Source organism: Centroberyx affinis, unplaced genomic scaffold, assembly GCF_046629955.1.
Source record: "Centroberyx affinis isolate AG114_WGS23_722 - 3 ecotype Tasmania unplaced genomic scaffold, CSIRO-AGI_Caff_v1 ptg000363l_1, whole genome shotgun sequence".
Classification (NCBI taxonomy): Eukaryota; Metazoa; Chordata; class Actinopteri; order Beryciformes; family Berycidae; genus Centroberyx; species Centroberyx affinis.
The window spans coordinates 30,928-52,181 of NW_027279034.1; the positions used below are offsets into that span (position 1 = coordinate 30,928).

The 21,254-nt window shown below is 44.0% G+C and overlaps 2 protein-coding genes and 1 pseudogene across 3 annotated transcripts; all 3 read right to left on the reverse strand.

The window, feature by feature from the left end:
• Positions 1-298: 298 nt before the first annotated feature.
• Positions 299-4,992, reverse strand: LOC139641326 (endoplasmic reticulum chaperone BiP-like). The gene is made up of 9 exons (XM_071515647.1): positions 4,837-4,992; positions 4,237-4,389; positions 3,906-4,137; positions 3,651-3,788; positions 3,450-3,562; positions 2,824-3,214; positions 2,479-2,716; positions 2,199-2,363; positions 299-2,030 (listed from the first exon to the last, which is right to left on the reverse strand). The coding sequence occupies exons 2-9, from the start codon at positions 4,350-4,352 to the stop codon at positions 1,462-1,464; spliced, it is 1,962 nt and encodes a 653-aa protein (XP_071371748.1). The 5' UTR covers positions 4,353-4,389; positions 4,837-4,992; the 3' UTR covers positions 299-1,461.
• Positions 4,993-6,436: 1,444 nt separating this feature from the next.
• On the reverse strand, positions 6,437-20,816 carry LOC139641327 (endoplasmic reticulum chaperone BiP-like). Of its 2 annotated transcripts, XM_071515648.1 has the most exons (10): positions 20,769-20,816; positions 13,901-14,052; positions 13,553-13,784; positions 13,296-13,433; positions 13,095-13,207; positions 12,586-12,976; positions 12,231-12,468; positions 10,677-10,844; positions 10,037-10,510; positions 6,437-6,567 (listed from the first exon to the last, which is right to left on the reverse strand). In XM_071515648.1, the coding sequence occupies exons 2-10, from the start codon at positions 14,014-14,016 to the stop codon at positions 6,512-6,514; spliced, it is 1,926 nt and encodes a 641-aa protein (XP_071371749.1). In that variant the 5' UTR covers positions 14,017-14,052; positions 20,769-20,816; the 3' UTR covers positions 6,437-6,511. The 2 variants fall into 2 exon arrangements, with proteins under 2 accessions (XP_071371749.1, XP_071371750.1); XM_071515649.1 differs by lacking the exon at positions 6,437-6,567 and having other exon boundaries at positions 8,704-10,510.
• On the reverse strand, positions 16,652-18,508 carry LOC139641334 (uncharacterized; annotated as a pseudogene).
• Positions 20,817-21,254: the final 438 nt, after the last annotated feature.

The following is a 21,254-nucleotide window of genomic DNA, read 5'->3' on the forward strand; positions in this document are numbered from 1 at the left end:
AGTCAAGTGTTTCAAGTTACATTTTCCAAGTAGCTAGGCGTAGGCCTACTACAAAATGAACATGGCTCAGCCCCAGGCCATTGTATCAAACACTGGAGCACTTGATTTAACATTTTAACCTTGATTCACCACCACCCCAATTGTTTCTGCCAAGATTTCATAACTGTACAACCATGTGAAAGATATAGAGTGGTCCTTGCCAAAAGTCATACCCTGTAGAAATATAAACTCATGTAATAAGAGAAACAAAATCAGTTTTGTATCAAACATTTACTTCAATGTCTTTCCAGTAGAAAGACATAAAAAAAAGACATTCAAAAAGACAGTGCAAAAAGATATAAAATACAAAATAATAAATATTCCAGTGCAAATGAGCTAAACCTAAATTTCTTAAAAATCCCTGGCAAACAGAAACCATTTAAGCCCTGATTTAAAAGATTCTTAAGTGGAAGCAGACCTCAGATTATATGGAAGTTTGTTCCAGGCATGTGGTGCATAAAAACAAAAAGCTGATTCTCCATCTTTTGTTCTGACCCTGGGAACAGTAAGCAGACCAGCACCTGAAGACCTGAGGGGTCTGGCGGGTTTGTAACACTTTAGGAGAGCAGAAACCAGTAAAACCATTTACTGCTTTATCAACTGGAGTAAAATGTGTCATGTTCACTAGATTTGTTTTGAATGAATACAACGGTGACATAGAAATTTTACTTGAAATGGAAGTGCTGACTTCTTGTCTAGTCTTCTGAATCTTTTCAATAAAAAAGGAGGCAAAGTCATTACATGGCTGTGTAGAGAGCAGTTCAGGGGCTACCATCACTTGAGGGTTAGTCAGCATGTCAACAGTGGAGAATAAAACACTGCATTTTTAGTATTTTTGCTGATGAGGTCAGAAAAATTTGACTGTCTTGCTCTCTTCAATTCCAAACTGTAGATGCATAGTTTCTCTTTGTAAATATCATGATGAACCCTGAGTTTTGTTTTTTGCCACCTGCATTCAGCTTTCCAGCACTGTTTTTTGGAGCAATAATATCCAGTATCTGTTTGTTTAACTGACTGACTGAGGTGTTCGGGACAAAGCAGTTCTCTAACTTTGCCATGCTGATATCCTTCGTTATCGAGTGCTCAATGAGTATGGTGACCATATCATCGGATCCATGAGCAGGCTGCACTGTCCGTCCGGGAGTAGTCTGTCTTGCTGTCCGCCTGAAAGTAGCGGGCCGTGCCGTAGCTTTAGCCTCAAGGTTAGCTCTGGAGCTAATGGGGTTAGCGCTGTGTTCTGTCCGCCTGGTAGCAGCAGTCCATGCCGTAGCTTTGGCTTTTGGTTTAGGAGCTTGTACCCGTTTTCCAGTGACAGTTTGTGCAGAGGAGTGACTGTTTCCCTTATGTCCATTATGTACATCTAGGTGCCGCTACCAGAGAGGCAAGGGGCGACAGAGAGAACTTGAGTTGACCAGTACCTGCCTACAACTCATCCTTCTCATCCTGCTCACCTTCCCCACCCTCGGGCGGGGGTCCACCGGCACTACCGTAAAGCTTGCTGACGATGGGCTGCACCACCTCCTCCAGCTCCTTCTTCTTGGCTTGGAAGTCTTCCAGATCGGCATCCTGGTGGGACTCCATCCACTCAATCTTCTCCTCCACCGCCTTCTCGATGGCTTCCTTATCCTCGTCGGACAGCTTTCCACCAAGCTTCTCCTTGTCGCCCACCTGGTTCTTCAGAGAGTAGGCATAGCTCTCCAACTCGTTGCGGGCATCGATGCGTTCCTTCAGCTTCTTGTCCTCATCGGCGAAGCGCTCGGCATCATTCACCATGCGCTCGATATCCTCAGGTGTCAGTCGGTTCTGGTCGTTGGTGACTGTGATCTTGTTCTTGTTGCCTGTTCCCTTGTCCTCAGCGGTGACACGCAGGATACCATTGACATCAATCTCGAAGGTGACCTCAATCTGGGGTACACCACGAGGCGCAGGAGGGATACCAGTCAGGTCAAAGGTGCCCAGCAGATGGTTGTCTTTTGTCAGGGGACGCTCACCTAAAGAGAAAGTTTGAAATTATAACCATATCCAGAGTTATGCAACATTTCTCATAATTTATCAGCCTATACACAAGAATGAAGCAACGTAATCACACATATGAAATATTTTGTGAAAATTCTTTCCATTGTGTTTGGCTAGTTTACAGGAAGCGGTCTAAGTCTTACCTTCATAGACCTTGATGGTGACAGTGGGCTGGTTGTCAGAAGCGGTAGAAAAGATCTGGGATTTCTTGGTGGGCACCACAGTGTTCCGGGGGATCACCTTGGTCATTACTCCTCCAACGGTCTCAATACCAAGGGTCAGAGGGCACACGTCGAGAAGTAGGGGAACTGTACGAGAAGTTCAAAAAACCTTGAAGTAAAATGGCCCAAGTCTTCTATTGTGCAAGCTTGATGCAGTGGCACAGACTGTATCACTGTGTACTGTCTCAGGATGATGACCTACCAGTTTCCGTTTCTCCAGACAGAACTCCAGCCTGCACAGCAGCTCCGTAGGCCACGGCCTCGTCAGGGTTGATGCCCCTGGAGGGCTCTTTGCCATTGAAGAACTCCTTCACCAGCTGCTGGATTTTGGGGATACGGGTGGAGCCTCCAACCAGAACAATCTCATCAATGTCAGGCTTCTTCAGGTCAGAATCTTCCAGCACCTTCTGTACAGGCTTCATGGTGGAACGGAACAGGTCCTGGACAAAATAAAAGACAAGGTAAAAAGGCTTGCCTAATGCAACGTTCTATAAACAAAGAATGTTTTTGTGGTGCAATAGTTCAACTGATGAGGTGGCCAACTTACCATGTTCAGCTCCTCAAACTTGGCACGGGTCAGGGTCTCAGAGAAGTCTTCTCCCTCAAAGAAGGACTCAATCTCAATGCGGGCCTGGTGCTGGGCAGACAGGGCCCTCTTCGCCTTCTCAACCTCACGACGCAGCTTCTGCACAGCACGGTTGTCCTTGCGCACGTCTTTGCCAGTCTTCTTCTTGTACAGCTTGATGAAGTGCTCCATGACGCGCTGGTCGAAGTCTTCACCTCCCAGGTGAGTGTCACCATTGGTGGCTAACACCTCAAACACACCGTTGTCAATGGTGAGGAGGGAGACATCAAAAGTGCCACCACCCAGATCAAACACAAGGATGTTCTTCTCACTCTCCTTCTTGTCCAGGCCATAGGCAATGGCGGCAGCAGTCCTGGAGAAGGCAAGTAAAATAAAAATAATATATTATGAGAAAATATAATAAGGAAGAAAATGTTTCCAGACTGCCTTCAAATGATGTTTGTTGATGTTTTTTTTAACTTGTGGATATGTTTGTGTTTATATTTTCCTGGGTGAGACCAAGGACAATTTTCCTGCCTCGGCTGGACAATAAAGTTTATTCTATTCTAAATTACAGCAGATGATAAACATTGTTATAAGACACTTACGGCTCATTTATGATTCTCATAACATTCAGACCAGCGATGACTCCAGCATCCTTGGTGGCCCGACGCTGGGCATCATTGAAGTAGGCAGGGACAGTGACCACAGCATGTGTGACCTGAGGAAACAGAAGGGGAAATCAAATCAACACATCCAACACTCGTTCAGGACCAGTGTATGATTAGATATGGAAACAAATTTTGTACCTTCTTGCCCAGGTAAGCCTCAGCAGTCTCCTTCATCTTAGTCAGCACCATGGCAGAGATCTCCTCAGGGGATAATGTCTTCATCTGGCCAGCAGAAATTTCGACCTGGATATGGGGCTTGCTCTTCTTCTCAATAACCTAGAGAGCAAGGAAGAAACATCAATTTAGAAAGTCTGCCGCTAAAAATACTGTCTAAATAACTTCAGACCCTACAACCACACACTTAACTTCATACCATCAGAGTAAGAAACTTACCTTGAAGGGCAGGTACTTGATGTCCTGTTGCACAGAGGAGTCACCCCAAGTGCGACCAATCAACCTCTTGGCATCAAAGACTGTGTTCTCAGGGTTGGAGGTCAGCTGGTTCTTGGCAGCATCACCAATCAGACGCTCACCTTCACTGGTAAAGGCCACATATGATGGGGTGATGCGGTTTCCCTGGTCGTTGGCAATAATCTCCACACGGCCGTTCTTGAACACTCCAACACTGCAGCAAAGATTTTTAGTAATTATTATCATTGAAAAGCATTACTCATTTCATTCCAGTGTGACACCGTTTTTAAACAGCCAAACGATAACCTCTTACCATGAGTAGGTGGTCCCCAGGTCGATTCCTATCACGGTTCCCACGTCCTCCTTCTTGTTGTCTTCATCGGCAAACACGGTACCGGCGACCAGCAACACCAAGCACATCAGTCTCATCTTTGCTTGTATTTTTGTTCAAATCCTATGACGAAATCTGGGGAACAGAAAACAACGTCAGGACGTTGCATTCATGATGTGTGCTCTCTTACATAGTTACGTGGAAATACGGCTAGCGGTGTTATATCTCTATGCGGCTAGCAATGCTGGTTGGATATTATACTATGCCTTGTCCGATAATGAACACCGATAGTTTTTCCATCTACCTGTTGATAGCAACGTTGGAGTGCCTAACAAGACCATGCGAGGGAAGTATTCTTGTCATAATTAGTCGTTTAAAGTATGCTACTCTGCGCACCACAGATAATCACAAATATCCACACTTCTTCTCTGTCATATTGGCTGGTCTGCTGATTAGAAACCACGATTAACTTTAGGTTAACACGTTAGCTTAGCCGGCTGCCTGATGGCTGTCCACCACTTTTAACCTTTCGCCACAAAAAAAATACGTTCACATTCTATTCACAAATATTGTCGCACATACCTTAATCAGTGGATCACGGCGCTATCTCAATTGAAGTCAGCCTCGTATCTCAGTACGTGTCTCTCCGTTTCGTCTATTCTCAGCTTGTGGATCTGAAGTGATGTTGATGTTGTGCTCTCTGTATATGAGCCGTCATTTCTGCCTCACCGACCTCTACGATGGGGATTGGGTAAACAGCAGCTCGTTGTAACAAGCTCATTGGTTATGTCGGGCATGCTGGCTGCCGCTTATTTGCCCACGTTTGGTAATTATCATAGATGCATGTGCAAGCCCTGTGTAATATGTATGTGAGTAAATAGAAGTAAATGAAGTTACATCAGATGAACTAGGTTGCCTGTAAGTTACATCAGTGAATGTACAGACTCTGCCTCCCAATTACGGCTTATCTACTTTGAAGTGAAACAAGCCGGCAGTAATCTGAATATTCAGTTTTTAATATGATATGGGCCCTCTCCAGCCTATTGTTTCACTCATGGTATTGTTTAATAACAGCTGTACATAATTATTTTGTATACTGTACTGTATATTGGCCTTACATATAACATTATGCTACATAACAGCACACATTCCATTATGAAACCAAATCATTAACCTGGTTGCATTCTTCTGATACTGTAGCTGATACTATTCTGTCTGATACTCAAATGTCTAAATAGGTCAAGGTGAGGTACCATGGTTACCAAAGCTATATTGTCAGCCTATATTGCCCCGTTCATATGTGCATCAAATACATGGAGAGTGTTTGGGATGATGAGGCATACCATGCTTAATGCCTTGTAGTGTATAAGAGTTACTTGAAAACGGTAGGCTATACCCGGCCAGGGAAGGCGAAGAAAATTAATCTTGCAGCAAAATGCAGTATAACATTTCTTCACCAAAATACGCCCCCAAAAATGTTTACACATTTGAAACAGTGAGATCTGAACATTCATGAACAAACACAATTTTACCCACCGTCTCATGTCCAGTTAAAAACTCATAAAAGAAAAAGGATGAGAGCAGGAGGCTATCTGGAAAGCCTTCTTACGCAAGTATTAGGCACACATTATTACACATATTAATCATTCACATCGTATTGGCTTTTAAAGTTTGATGACCATCCTTGAGTAATCTGAACAACCCATGGCATGTGGCAGAACAAGTGAGTGTGTTCATATGTCAAGAGATCATTTTGTTGATCTGATTTTCGGTGGTTCAGACCAAAACCTGTGCTTGCTCTGCTGTATTAGTCCTACTTGAGGAATGAGGACTACCCAATGTAGTTTATGTTAGCCTAAGTTATTCTTCTTTCCCTTTTTTTTTTTTTAAATAGCATAGGCTACTTTTCTTATTCTTTATTCTCATGTCCCATTGACACAACAAAGTGACAATTTAAATTTCAAGGATTGGAAAAGGCACAGAATTATTAAACTAGATGAATTAAGCAGGATTGTCTCAGACTAAAACAATTCCTTTCTGAAATAGTACTTGGTCCTGTTCTGAGGAGGCTGCTAACAGCTCTATGTGGGGAGTGTACATTTGATCATCTAAAAGACTGATCTGATGACCTCTGTCAAGCAGTGGAGTGCTGGTTTAGCTGGGACAGGGGGCACCTCCGACAGCTGTAGTGGCACGGCTGGCCAGAGGCGTTAAACAGCATCGGATCCAGCATCTGATACACTGTAGTCATGAATTTTTAGGGGCTTCCACCAGCCAAGCTCTTCTCTGGTCCCTGGTGGAGGGATTGAGGGTCTGTGTGGCAGAAAGGCAGTATTATAAATGAACATGGTTTCTTGAGTGTCCGTTAGCCTCTCCTTCTGCCCAGTCGCCTCCTCCTCAGCTGAACCTGACAGAGAGAGAAGGGCAGGACAACACTGGTACAGTAAGAGGTGAACTGAGTCCTAGACAAGCTAGGAGACATGACTGGACCTAACCATCATCACTGGGAGCATCTAAACATTCTGTTTCCTCGGCTGGTACGGTTCACTCTCTATACCCAACTCGATAAAATTAACAAAATAGTCTAGATAGCAAGTAAGGTCTGCTGCACCATATGCCAAAATATAGCATCCCTCTACAAAATCAGGACCATCCGCAAGACCAAACAAATCGTATAGGACCTCACTCATCCACTAAACACTAAACTGCCTCTGGAACCAAGGTACAAAAGCCTGCTTTTTAAAACAAACTGTGCACATACATAATTTATCCCAACCAACCAGCATCAACTTTCTAAACAAGGACTCATAGTTACTTTATATATCATGTCCACATCCTGCCTTTTGTACTGTGTGGTATATGTATGTGTTTGCCAATACACATGCCTGCTCTTGCCTACCTGTTTTTTTTTGTTTGCTATGTTTGTCTTACATAACTCTGTTCACCATTGATTGTGTTTAGTTAGACCTAGCTAGACACACTCTGTAAAGTCCTCTGAGACATGCTTGTGACAAAGGGCTACATAAATAAACTTGACTTGACAATTCCTACTATTGCAAAACAAATTTCCCTGTGGGTTAATAAAGTATTCTATTCTAACAAGTGAGAAGTTGTCCAGTTTGGGGTAGAACAGTGGTTCTCAACGTGGAGTCCGGGGACCACCAGGGGTCCTTGGGTTGGTTCCAAGGGGTCCCCAGCAAATTGATAAATTGTTAAACCTCACCACTATTTCATTTACAAGAAGTTAACATAATTTGAAAATGTATTAGAATTACTATTTTGATCATAGTTTCGCTGTTATCTCTCTAGTCATGGAATTCTGGACAAAATCATATCTGACAATAAAAATATTCTCAGATTTGGGTCTGAGATACAAAATTTAATCAAATAGGGGTCTGTGGCCCTAATGTGGACTAAATTAGGGTCCTTGATATGAAAAAGGTTGAGAATCACTGGGGTAGAACATGGTGGAGCTGGGTTTTCTATCCTGAGGAACACTCTTCCTCTCCATGAGCGTTCCCCAGGACCCGACCATGGCCAGCCAGCTTCGGGAGCAGCGGACCAGAGGAGATCTGGGTGTTCTGCGCTCCACCTCAGCTCAAATCATGGTAGAGTCAAATTTGTTACTTACGTGATGGAGTCAAATTTGTTACTTACCCAGAGCCTTGCTTCACTCACCTGATAACATATGAATCCAATATGAATAGAAAACTCAAATAGAATTAGTGTTCGTCTATCACTTAAACAGTTCCATTAGGCCTACTTCCATGTTTACGCTGAGTAAAATATGTCCCTATGTCCCCTTTCCTTTTTTTCCGATGCCATCCTAGAGTGAAACGCTAGTTCTAATATCAAAACATACAGCCACACACTGACAGGACGCTTGACTGCAAGCTGCTGAGCCAGTGCTGCTAGCTGTTAGCAAAATACAGTGAAAGCTGGAAACAAACAAGTCACCAAAACAGTGACTACCTTGTATGAGGAAATTAAGTATTTAATATTTGAATATGTGAATGCATTCATAATATTGTATAAAGTTTATTCAGTGAATATGTAACGTTAGCTGACGACCTGACTCTGGGTCTGTCCAGCTATATTTGGTTATTAACCAGCTAAGATGGGAGGGGCCCACTTGATAAACCTAGTGAAATACCTGCACTCACATACACATATTTTGTTTAAGTGACTAGTGAATGGTGCTGCCTGTCTGATGGTCCAGTAGATTTATGGCAGCATAGCCTGATGTCTTCTATAGTCACCATTTGTGGGTTACAACAGCATGCATTTGAAATCTGAATAGGGCTTCTGTGTGAATGCTTGCCACAGATTATCACACAACGAATTGTAACATCATATCCTATGTATTGGTAAATTACTCTGCATCTCAGTTAGTAGTGTATCACCTTTATACTTGTCACAGCACCATGTTGGTGAGATACATTTCTCATTTGTTGCTGGTTTGTTGTGGTTGCACTTAACTCTTAATATCTTATGAACTGTTCAGTTCTACAACTGTACAGGCTATGAAGCATTGTAGCTCTTGACTAAAATCCTATCAAAAAACCCAAGAAAATGTATTTGTAGAGCTTGTATTGCATATTTTAAGTTATCCCTTCTCTGCTTGCAGACAAAAGTCGATGGATCCTGATGAAATTTCAAGGTGATTTGCAATAAACACACAGAGTGGTCTAAACGGTTGGACGACCACTCTGTGTGTGCCTTGGAGGGTGTGTGTGTGTGTCGAGGGGAATGGAGAAGGGGACCAAGTCCAGGGCCCAGGTGCCTCAGCAGAGACGATACAGCTGGCCTTTGTGTTCAGAGGGATGGACACTCAGGGAGTTATACACAGTGACTGTATTGTGACTGTAATAACATGACGTGCCTGGGTGTTGTGGATAGTTATGTCAATATTGTATTAAAGTGTTTAATAAGTACTACAGTGTAATTGCTTGTGGTTATTGTTGTGGCAGATTTTGTAATTGTTTTGATGTGGCTATTGAAGTTCAGGTCAGAGTCCATAACTACATCAAGATTTCTGACTTGTTTTTTAGTCTTCAGCGAGAGGGATTCAAGGTGAGCACTGACTTTAATTCTCTTTGGTCTCTAGCTCTTTGGAACCAAAAACAATTATTTCAGTTTTATCTTTATTTAGTTAATTGTGCCACATCCAATCATTGATTTGTTCAATGCACATGTTTAGTGAATCGATTGGACCCTAGTCATCTGTTGAAAAAGCTATGTAGATTTGAGTATCGTCTGCATGATTATGATAGGAAATACTGTTGTTTTGCATAATTTGAGCCAGTGGGAGCATGTAAAGATTGAACAAAAGAGGCCCAAGAATCAACACCTGAGGAACTCTACACGTCATTTTTGTTCACTCAGATACGCAGTTACCAATAGATACAAAGTAGTCTCTGTCTTGTAAGTAAGATTTAAGCCAGTTTAGGACCAGACAACCCTACCCATTTTTCCAGTCTGCCTACCAGTATGTTATGGTCTACTGTATCAAAAGCAGCACTAAGATCCAGTAAAACTAGAACTGGAATTGGAATCCTGACAGGGAACTGTTAAGTTATAGGAAGACAACTTAACAAAGCAATTCTCTACCGTTGCCTTGCTGTTAGCTTCAAGGTTAGCATTAGCTCTGGAGCTAATGGGGCCAGCTTCCCTTATGTCCATTATGTACATCTAGGTGCCGCTACCAGAGAGGCAAGGGGTGATAGAGAAAACTTGAGTTGACCTCTACCTGCCTACAACTCATCCTTCTCAGTCTGCTCACCTTCCCCACCCTCGGGCGGGGGTCCACCGGCACTACCGTAAAGCTTGCCGACGATGAGCTGCACCACCTCCTCCAACTCCTTCTTCTTGGCTTGGAAGTCTTCCAGATCGGCATCCTGGTGGGATTCCATCCACTCAATCTTCTCCTCCACCGCCTTCTTCAGAGAGTAGGCATATTTCTCCAACTCGTTGCGGGCATCGATACGTTCTTTCAGCTTCTTGTCCTCATGGGCAAAGCGCTCGGCATCATTCACCATGCGTTCGATATCCTTAGGTGTCAGTCGGTTCTGGTCGTTGGTGACTGTGATCTTGTTCTTGTTGCCTGTGTCCTTGTCCTCAGCAGTGACACGCAGGATATTATTGACATCAGTCTCAAAGGTGACCTCAATCTGGGGTACACCACGAGGTGCAGGAAGGATACCATTCAGGTCAAAGGTGCCCAGCAGAGCGTTGTCTTTTGTCAGGGGACGCTCACCTGAAGATAAAGTTGAAAATTATAACCATATCCAGAGTTATGCAACATTTCTCATATCTTATCAGTCTATACACAAGAATGAAGCAACCTAATCACACATGAAATATTTTGTGAAAATTCTTTCCATTGTGTTTGGCTAGTTTACAGGAAGAGGTCCAAGTCTTACCTTCATAGACCTTGATGGTGACAGTGGGCTGGTAGTCAGAGGTGGTAGAAAAGATGCTGATGTACCTGATGGGCAACGCAGTGTTCCTGGGGATCATCTTGGTCATTACTCCTCCAACGGTCTCAATACCCAGGGTCCAAGGGCACACATCGAGAAGAACCAGATGACCTGTAACAGAAGAACAAGAAACAATCATCACTATATTTGCAGGTATCAGCAAATTGAATTTAATGCTTTTTAAAGACCTTTTTAAAGCCACTTTTAAGACCTTTTAATGCCACTCTGTTTACGTCAATGACGTGCAACCATGCCTGAAAATCTTTCTCTTCTAGCTATTTTTGAGAAAATTTGCATTTTCGCTCTGTATTAGCTAGCTAGCTCCTGTATATCTGTATGTCTGCACTGACTTTCCCACTTGTTTCTCACACTCATTTCACTCGAAAGTTCCAAAACAGTCACAATGCATCAATTTTGTTCCGGCCTGAATTAATCGGTCAGAATTATAAAGTTTCACATAGCCTACAGTGTGGCAACATGACCAACACAGACAGCAAATTACTGACTATTTTTTACAACAGAAATCAGCTAGCCAAGTAGTGTTACACTTCAGAAATGTCAAGTGAAGAGGTTTATCCCATTGCACACTGTTGTGTGTGTGTTTAAAACCCATCCCACAGAACTATTATAAATGAAGTCAAGTAAAAGATGGAATCAATAGCTAGCGATGCCATGCTATCAGCTAACCCAAAGGTCTAGCAACTCAAGCTGTAGCTACCCCACTTTACCCAATACCATTTAGCTGCTTACTAGCAACAGGTTGGGGCAGGTCGGGTTCAGGCATCTAGTAAAGATGACTCCTGGTCGCCTCCCTAGGGAGGTTTTCCAGGCACGTCCAGCTGGGAGGAGGCCACGGGGCAGACCGAGGACTAGGTGCAGGGATTACATCTCCACGCTGGCCTGGGAACACCTTGGGATCCCCCAGTCAGAGCTGGTTAATGTGGCCAGGGAAAGGGAAGTTTGTGGCCCCCTGCTGGAACTGCTACCTCCGCGACCCGACCTCGGATAAGTGGTTGAAGATGGATGGATGGATGGATAGCAACAGATTGTTAGCATATTGCTTGACAGATATATTTATGTGCAGTGACATCATTCGGTAGCGTCACCACTGCTGAAAATGTTTTTTTTCACCAGATTTTCCACCAAAACAGAGAGTAGCCTACAGACCGGACTGCTTGTTCAGAAAGCTTGAAATCTCAGCAGCCATTGCAGTAACAGTGGAGTGACTGACAGTGATCAACAACACTTGCAAACCCTGCTGATATTATGGTTATTTTGTGCAATGACCCAGTAAAATATTACTGATTATTGCTAAATATTTAAGACCGCTGGGAACCATATTTCAGACTTTTTAATGACATTTAAGGCCTTTTCATACTTTTTAATGACCCGTGGATACCCTGAAATCACCTGTACTTGAAGTAAACAGGCCCATGTCTTGTATTCTGCAAGCTTGATGCAGTGGCATAGATATACTGTCTCAGGAAGATGACCTACCAGTGTCCTTTTCTCCAGACAGAACTCCAGCCTGCACGGCAGCTCCATAGGCCACGGCCTCATCAGGGTTGATGCCCCTGGAGGGTTCTTTGCCATTGAAGAACTCCTTCACCAGCTGCTGGATTTTGGGGATACGGGTGGAGCCTCCAACCAGGACAATCTCATCAATGTCGGACTTCTTCAGGTCAGCATCTTCCAGCACCTTCTGTACATGCTTCCTGATGGAATGGAACAGGTCCTGGACAAAATAAAAGACAGGGTAAAAAGGCTTGCCTAATGCAATGTTCTGTAAACACAGAATGTTTTTGTGGTGCAATAGTTCTCCAAGTCTCAATTGATGAGGTGGCCAACTTACCATGTTCAGCTCCTCAAACTTGGCACGGGTCAGGGTCTCAGAGAAGTCTTCTCCCTCAAAGAAGGACTCAATCTCCATGTGGGCCTGGTGCTGGGCAGACAGGGCCCTCTTCGCCTTCTCAGCCTCACGACGCAGCTTCTGCACAGCACGGTTGTCCTTGCGCACATCTTTGCCAGTCTTCCTCTTGTACAGCTTGATGAAGTGCTCCATGATCCGCTGGTCAAAGTCTTCACCTCCCAGGTGAGTGTCACCATTGGTGGCTAACACCACAAACACACCATTGTCAATGAAGATGACGGAGACATCAAAAGTGCCACCACCCAGATCGAACACAAGGATGTTCTTCTCACTCTCCTTCTTGTCCAGGCCATAGGCAATGGCGGCAGCAGTCCTGGAGAAGGCAAGTAAAATAAAAATAATATATTATGAGAAAATATAATAACGAAGAAAATGTTACCAGACTGCCTTAAAATTACAGCAGATGATAAAGGTTGTCATAAGACACTTACGGCTCATTTATGATTCTCATAACATTCAGACCAGCGATGACTCCAGCATCCTTGGTGGCCTGACGCTGGGCATCACTGAAGTAGGCAGGGACAGTGACCACAGCATGTGTGACCTGAGGAAACAGAAGGGGAAATTAAATCGACACATCCAACGCTCGTTCAGGACCAGTGTATGATTCGATATGGAAACAAATTTTGTACCTTCTTGCCCAGGTAAGCCTCAGCAGTCTCCTTCATCTTAGTCAGCACCATGGCAGAGATCTCCTCAGGGGCAAATGTCTTCATCTGGCCAGCAGCAATTTCGACCTGGATATGGGGCTTGCTCTTCTTCTCAATAATCTAGAGAGCAAGAGAAAGAAACATCATTTTAGAAAGTTTGCCGCTAAAAACACTGTCTAAATAACTTCAGACCCTACAACCACACACTTAACTTCATACCATCAGAGTAAGAAACTTACCTTGAAGGGCAGGTACTTGATGTCCTGTTGCACAGAGGAGTCACCCCAAGTGCGACCAATCAACCTCTTGGCATCAAAGACTGTGTTCTCAGGGTTGGAGGTCAGCTGGTTCTTGGCAGCATCACCAATCAGACGCTCACCCTCACTGGTGAAGGCCACATATGATGGGGTGATGCGGTTTCCCTGGTCGTTGGCAATAATCTCCACACGGCCGTTCTTGAACACTCCAACACTGCAGCAAAGATTTTTAGTAATTACTGTCATTGAAAAGCACTACTCATTTAATTCCAGTGTGACACTGTTTGTTTTTGTTTTGTTTTTTTAAACAGCCAAACCATAACGTCTTACCATGAGTAAGAGATCCCCAGGTCGATTCCTATCACGCTTCCCACGTCCTCCTTCTTGTCGTCTTCATTGGCAAACACGGTACCGGCGACCAGTAACACCAAGCACATCAGTCTCATCTTTGCTTGTATTTTGCTCAAATCCTATGAAGAAATCTGCAGAACAGACAACAACGTCAGGACGTTGCATTCATGACATGTGCTCTCTTATACGCTACGTGGAAATACGGCTAGCAATGCTGCTTGCATATTCTACTATGCGTGGGATCCCAACCCCACTGATATACGGAAAGCAGGGGGCGATCACACCGAGAAGCGTCGCTACAGGCGCAGCCGCTTCAAAAACGCCTAGGCAGACCGAAGGCCCTGAAACCCCTCAATAAACAGAAAAAGCGACACTCGTAAACCACAATCTACACTGTACGCGTCGCATCAGCTGCACGTCAGCAACAGGCATGAGTCCTGCATTTGTGTCTACACTGGTTCCGTTTTAGCTGCGCATTCAAAAGCGTGAAATCAAGAACAAAGCCTCAAAATACACAAGCAGAAATTTAAATACATCATTGATAGGGGTAAATAAGCCTATAGTTCCTGTGTAGGCTATATATAATCAACACATAAGTCAGTGAATACTAAATTAACCTTTCTCCAGAATGCAGCATCAGTGCTCTCACATAGATCTAGCTGCATAGCCAAATATACAAGTGATTATTTCTGTTATTTAAGGAATCGTTATCAGGGTTTTTTTTATAGCCCAGTTAGCTTTTGTAGCCTAAATAAAAAGTCAAAATAGACAGAAAATTGTCATAGGAATGTTTATGATTATTCATCATTCTCATGATGAATACTTATAATTGAAACCAAAAGGAATATGGTGACTCAAAGAGCCAACAGACCGCATCTGCATCCACAGCAAATCATATTACCTAATGTAGCCTACATAGGGGGAAAAAATGCCATACTTCAAAAATTCATCTTTGTAATCAAAGTAACACAACCAAATCAGTGTCTGTGTATTTATTTCTAAAATACAATATATACAGGGGGAAACTAAGGCACAGGCAATATTTTATCATCTAAAATATTATAGGCACATCGCCAAACATACTGGAGTAAGCAAACTGCAACAAGAACTGTGCAATTTAATGATAAAAAATAACGAACTATAAGGTATTTAAAAAAACATGTCAGGATTGTTCAGTTGTGAATTTACTGTATGGAATCCCTGGAATGCGCTATTACGCACGCACTTATCTCACATTTACTAGAGCCTATCTTACCATTTGGATAGCACCCCCTTTTTCTGAAGACAAGGCTGAAAATGACATACCCAAAATAAAATGGTTACTGTACTTGAACCCCTGTGACTACAGGCATAATCTTGGTAATTTCTGAAAGCTAAGCCTTGTGAGTTTCTTCTCCAAGTGTCAGAATTACCCTAAGTGTTACTGACACTGAGTAACACAAGCTCAAACACAGTGGAAATTGAAATTTCTTTCTCGCCTAAAAGAAAAAAAAAAAATTGAGTGTAGACAGTTACCTGTGGCTGTGCTATTTCAGCCTAGAAACTAAATGGAGCCATAGCCACAGGCCTGACCAAATTCAGGTTCAAAGTAGATGACAAAAAAACAAAAAATTAGTATTTGGCAATGTTTTTGCTAGGGTAATGTCTAGGCAGATTTCCAAATGGCCATTTGAAGACTCCAAAGGGACACCTGGTAACTAAACATTATGAGTCTTTAGAAGTATATAAGACTATATATTTTTGTTAATTTCAACAATACCAGACATATTACTCATAAGAAGCCTTTATTCTATTTTATAAAGTTATTTTTGGTCACCTCTTAGTGACTCAAAACCTCTCCAAAAGTGGCCAAATGGGCTTACCAATATCCAAATGTTATCCAAATGATTTTTATGTGAACATACCAAAACAATTTAGACATAAAGCCAAATAACTATATTGTATATAGTCGTGTCTTTATTTTTTGAATGGCTGTATCAGGTAAAAAGGGGGCACAGTATATAGTCCTATGTAAAAATTGCACAAATAAGAAACATCAATTGACCACGGTAAATAAGGTAGCCTAAATAAGGCAAGCGATTTCCTCCAGGGCTTCTTCCACGATAAAATGATTCTTCTGTTTAGCTTTCGGCATTTGAAATTAAGTGTATACTCAAAAAGAACGGTATAAATAGTCTTTTACAGGCGCAGAAGTGTGTATATTCTGCACATAATGCTCTCAGTGTGCACAACTAGTGCACCATGGAAAACAGCCACAAGTCTCTACCTGTTTTATGCAGAGGCTGTGAAGCGTGCCCTCTTGCTGAACCATACAAGTTATACACCGTTAGAATTGGAATTTCATTGGCTGTAAAACTTGTCAGTCACAGGTGTAATCGTCTGCCACTAGCTCGCTGTGTATGACGTAGACGCTACTTTGACTCAGCTGATTTGCCGACAGACAAGGAAGCGCTGGTTCGCTGTACATTACATTACGTCATTTAGCAGACGCTTTTGTCCAAAGCGACTTACAATAGTACATTTTGTCAACAGTAGTGAAACCAACTGTGCATCCCATTCTTCATCAACTAAGCCTTTCACTAGGAATAAGTAGCATTCATTGAAATTAAAAGTTTGGTTTTTTTTTATTTAAAGATGGGAAGCCAGTGAAGCGACCGGAAGAGGGGAGTGACGTGAGAGAATTTTGGTTGGTTGAACACCAGGACGGGCTGCAGCGTTCTGAATGCACTGTCAGGGTCTGATGGCACAGGCGGGTAGCTCGGCCAAGAGAACGTCGCAGTAGTCCAGGCGGGAGATGACAAGTGCCTGGACCAGGAGTTGTGCCGCTTCCCTCGTAAGTAACAGGCGAATTTTGCAGATGTTATAGAGGGAGAACCTACAGGAGTGGGTTGTCGCTGCAATGTAGGCAGAGCAGGACAGCTGGTTGTCCATGATCACCCCTAGGTTCTTGGCAGTCTGAGAGGGCAACACAGTGGTGTTGTCAACGGAGATGGAGAGGTCTGTGAGAGGGCAATCTTTCCCTGGGAGAAAGAGTAGCTCTGTCTTGTCAAGATTGAGCTTGAGGTGGTGCACAGACATCCAAGCACTGATGTCTTTGAGACATGCGGAGATGCGGCCATCAATTTGTGTATCTGAGGGGCGGAAGGAGAGGTACAGTCAAATGTTGTCAGCATAGCAGTGATAGGCTGGCTGCCTCATGGCTGTCCACCACTTTTAACCTTTCGCCACAAAAATTACATTCACAATCACAATTACAATTTCCCATTTGGCAGACGCTTTTATCCAAAGCGACATACACATGAGATTTTATTACAACACAAGCAAGGATCTAGTCAGGAGAGAACAACGAGAGTAAGGGCCATAGAGCTAAGTTCTAGTCCAACAGGACATAGGTGCCAAGAGGCAGTGCATAGAGGCAGTGCATCGAGTGCATAGAGGCAGATAACGATTTTTTTTTTTTAGCAATTACACAGTCCATCAGGTGAGATGGTGTTCGCTAAAGAGCTGGGTCTTTTGCCTTTTCTTAAAGACTGAGAGGGACTCTGCGGATTGAATGGAGTTTGGTAACTCGTTCCACCACCGAGGAACCACAGAAGAGAAGAGTCTAACTAGAGACTTAGGGCCTTGTTGTGGTGGCAGCACCAGGTGCTGCTCCTTGGCAGAGCATAGTGAGTGGGAGGGAGCGTAGACCTGAATGAGGGAGTTCAGGTAGGTGCTGCTTTGGTTGCTGCTTTGTAGGCGAGCATCAAGGACTTGAACTTGATGTGGGCAGCAACTGGGAGCCAGTGGAGGGATATCAACAGTGGAGTAACATGCTGTTTTGGGCTGGTTGAAGACCAGACGCGCCACTGCGTTCCGGATCATCTGCAGAGGTTTGAGCGTACATGCCGGGAGCCCTGCCAGTAAGGAGTTGCAGTAGTCAAGGCGTGAAATTACAAGAGCCGGTGCTAGGAGTTATGCTGCATGTTCAGACAGGTAGGGTCTAATCTACCTGATGTTGTACAGGGCAAATCGACATGACCGAGCAACAGAAGCCACATGCTCCCTAAATGTTAGTTGGTTATCAATCATGGCACCCAAGTTTCGGGCAGACTTTGCGGGAATGAGCTGAGCTGATTCAAGCTGGATACTGATCTGTTGTTGTATAGAGGGACCGGCTGGGATGACAAGGAGCTCAGTCTTTGATAGGTTAAGCTGAAGGTGGTGTTCTTTCATTCATGCCGAGATATCAGCGAGGCATGCCGATATCTGTGCCGAGACTGGGGGGTCTTCTGGCGGGAACGATAGGAAGAGCTGGGTGTCATCAGCATATGAATGGTATGAGAAGCCATGTGAGCAGATGACTGCACCAAGTGAGGTGGTGTATATTGAAAAGAGAAGGGGTCCAAGCACTGACCCTTGAGGTACCCCTGTGGACAAGCAGTGCGATTTAGACACTTACCCCCTCCAAGACACTATAAAAGATCTCCCTGAGAGGTAGGACTCAAACCAGCGGAGAGCAGATCCTGAGAAGCCAAGCTCAGCGAGTGTGGAGAGGAGGATTTGGTAGTTAACCGAGTCAAAGGCAGCCGATATGTCTAGCAACATTAGAACAGAAGACTGACCATCAGCTCTTGCTGATCACAGTGTTTCCACTACAGACAAGAGCGCAGTCTCGGTTGAGTGTCCGAGCCTGAAGCCAGACTGGTTAGGATCATACAGGTTGTTCTCAGAAAGGAATTCAGAGACTTGATTAAAGACTGTGCGCTCAAGTATTGCTTAAAAGCAGTGGGGAACACATCAGTTGTAAGTGAGGAGTTGATGATGTGTGTGACTGCAGGGATAAGTGTGGGTGAAATGGCCTGCAGGAGGTTGGAGGGTGTGGGGTCCAATGGACAGGTAGTGGGATGAGAGTCAAGCAGACACTTGGAGACTTGTTCCTCGGTAAGATGGGAAAATGAGAGGAGTGAGGCCTTGTTAGCTGGCAGTGGCAGACTGAGCTGGTCAGGCTCAGAGAACTGATTACTGATGGCAGAAACCTTATCAGTAAAGAAGGAGGCGAAGATGTCAGCAGTGAGCAAAGTTGAGGGAGGCGGTGGTGGAGGGTTGAGGAGTGAGTTGAAAGCTGAAAATATTTTCCGAGCGTCTTTGGCGCTGCTGATTTTATCCTGATAATAAGTGGTCTTGGCAGTTTTTAAATGGGAGGAGAATGCTGATAGGAGAGACTGATAGTCACTGAGGTCAGTGGGATCTCTGGATTTGTGCCATTTCCTCTCAGCTGCTCTGAGCCCCGCCTGTTGCTCTCTGATGACATCAGTGAGCCATGGACTGGGGGGGGTGTTACAAGCAGGTTTGGATGAGATGGGGCAGAGATTGTTTAGAGAGGAGGCTAGCGTGGAGCAAAGTGTGTCTGTAGCCTCATTGACGTGGAGTGAGGAGAATTCGTTATGAGGAGGCAAGGTAGCCGAGACCTCATTGGAGAGCTGAGCCGGTGTGAGGGACCAGAGGTTTCGTCAGAAGGAGGCCATTTGCGGCGGAACGTGAGGATGTTCCGGTAAGGAAACCGTAAATTGAATAAATAAGTGGTCTGACAGATGTAAGGGGGTGACAGTCAGATTTGCTGTGGAGCAGTTCCGAGTCACAATCAGATTGAGTGTATTGCCCGCTTTGTGTGTGGGAGGGGTGGAGACCTGTTTGAAGTCAAATGAGGACAGAAGTGAAAGGAAGTCAGCCGCTTGGGGTTTGACCAGATGGATAATTTGCCGCTTTTCCACTGCTTGGTACCGGCTCGACTCGACTCGAATCTACTCACTTTTGGTAGTAAGGTTTTCCACTGCAGATAGTACCCCCTCAATGTGCCCCACATTGAGAAGGTACCATGATTGCATGGTATTCAAAGGAGGAGTTATTGCTTAGAGGAGAAAGCTTAGTAAATTTCCTTTCCTTCTTTGGAAATGAGGGCACCCGTACCACCTCCACGCCCAACCAGAATGTCGTATAGATTTGCAAGTGCTTGGATAAATTCTGTTGTATTTACAGCAGACTGACAATTCCATAGGCCAAAAGAAAAACAGGAGGGAGTAGATGAGGCTTTTCTGAGAGAAAAGGTTCTCAGGATTGTCCTGTCTTTTGTCACTGATGCTATTTTTTCGGTTACCCTGGATAACAGGGATATATTGGTAGCACATGGTGAGTGAGAAGACAGGCAATGAGTGTAGTAGAGAAGAATAATTTATCAGTGTCCTTGCTCAGTGGACTCGCCCAGGTAGATTCAAAGGTCTTTACACAATTAAGTTAAGTATTTAAATACCAGGAAATGCCACAGCAGTGCCGAGTCATAGCTCGTCACCACGTCTGAACCCGCCCTATTCAGATTTCCACAACAAAGCAACAGCCCAGCCTAAATCCTAATCTAACCCAGAAGCAAAGATTCAAAACCCCTTCCTGACCGACTGCTATCTCCTATGTCCCAGATAAGAGCTTGTTCTGCTTTGGAGCTCAGTTCAGTCTCTCTTTGTAAGATTGTAGTGAAAATCCCGCCCTGTTCAGATGTCCACAATGTTCACCTATCACCTATCGAAACTCAGAGAGTGAAACCAAAAGTGCTCAGCCACAAGAAAGCCTGACAACAGCTCAGCCTAAATCCAAATCTAACCCAGAAACAAAGATTCAAAACCCTTACTGACCGACTGCTAGCTATGTCCCAGATCAGAGCTTGTTCTGCTTTGGAGCTCAGTTCAACAAAGCAACAGGTAGAGGGCGCGACCTGCGTCAGATGACCCACCTATCAAAACTCAGAGTGAAACATTCTACATTACAATAGGTATAATATTGTTCACATTCTATTCACAAATATTTTCGCACATACCTTAACAATCAATGAGGTTTTATATTAACCGTATCCAGGGGTGTCATTGGGCCGTGCGTTCCGGGAGTGAATTTGTCAACTGAACGTGTATTCCGGTTCTAAAAAGGTAAATGCAGCGCAATACCGGTGTTTGCACCTGTTTTGGGCGCTTAAACAAATGGGTTAGTTCGTTTTATCAACGAAGTTTGCCGGCTGGGCGGTGTTTGGATCTTCGGGCCAATCACAGTGCATAAACACGGAAAACTCCACCCAACCGGGAAGCAGGCAACAAAATGACAGTTTAATCTGAGCAGCGGCGGAGCTGACAGGTTGTGTCGTGAAAATGTCGAGAAAGAAGACACTAGACATTCTGTCTCATTTTCAGCCCAATGTGAGTGATAAAACAATGTATTCAAGTGAATTTAACTTGTAGACAGACAGACATGTCATTGCCATTTTCACATGATCCATCTTTGTAACTGAAATTACTAATTTAAAGTCTGCTAT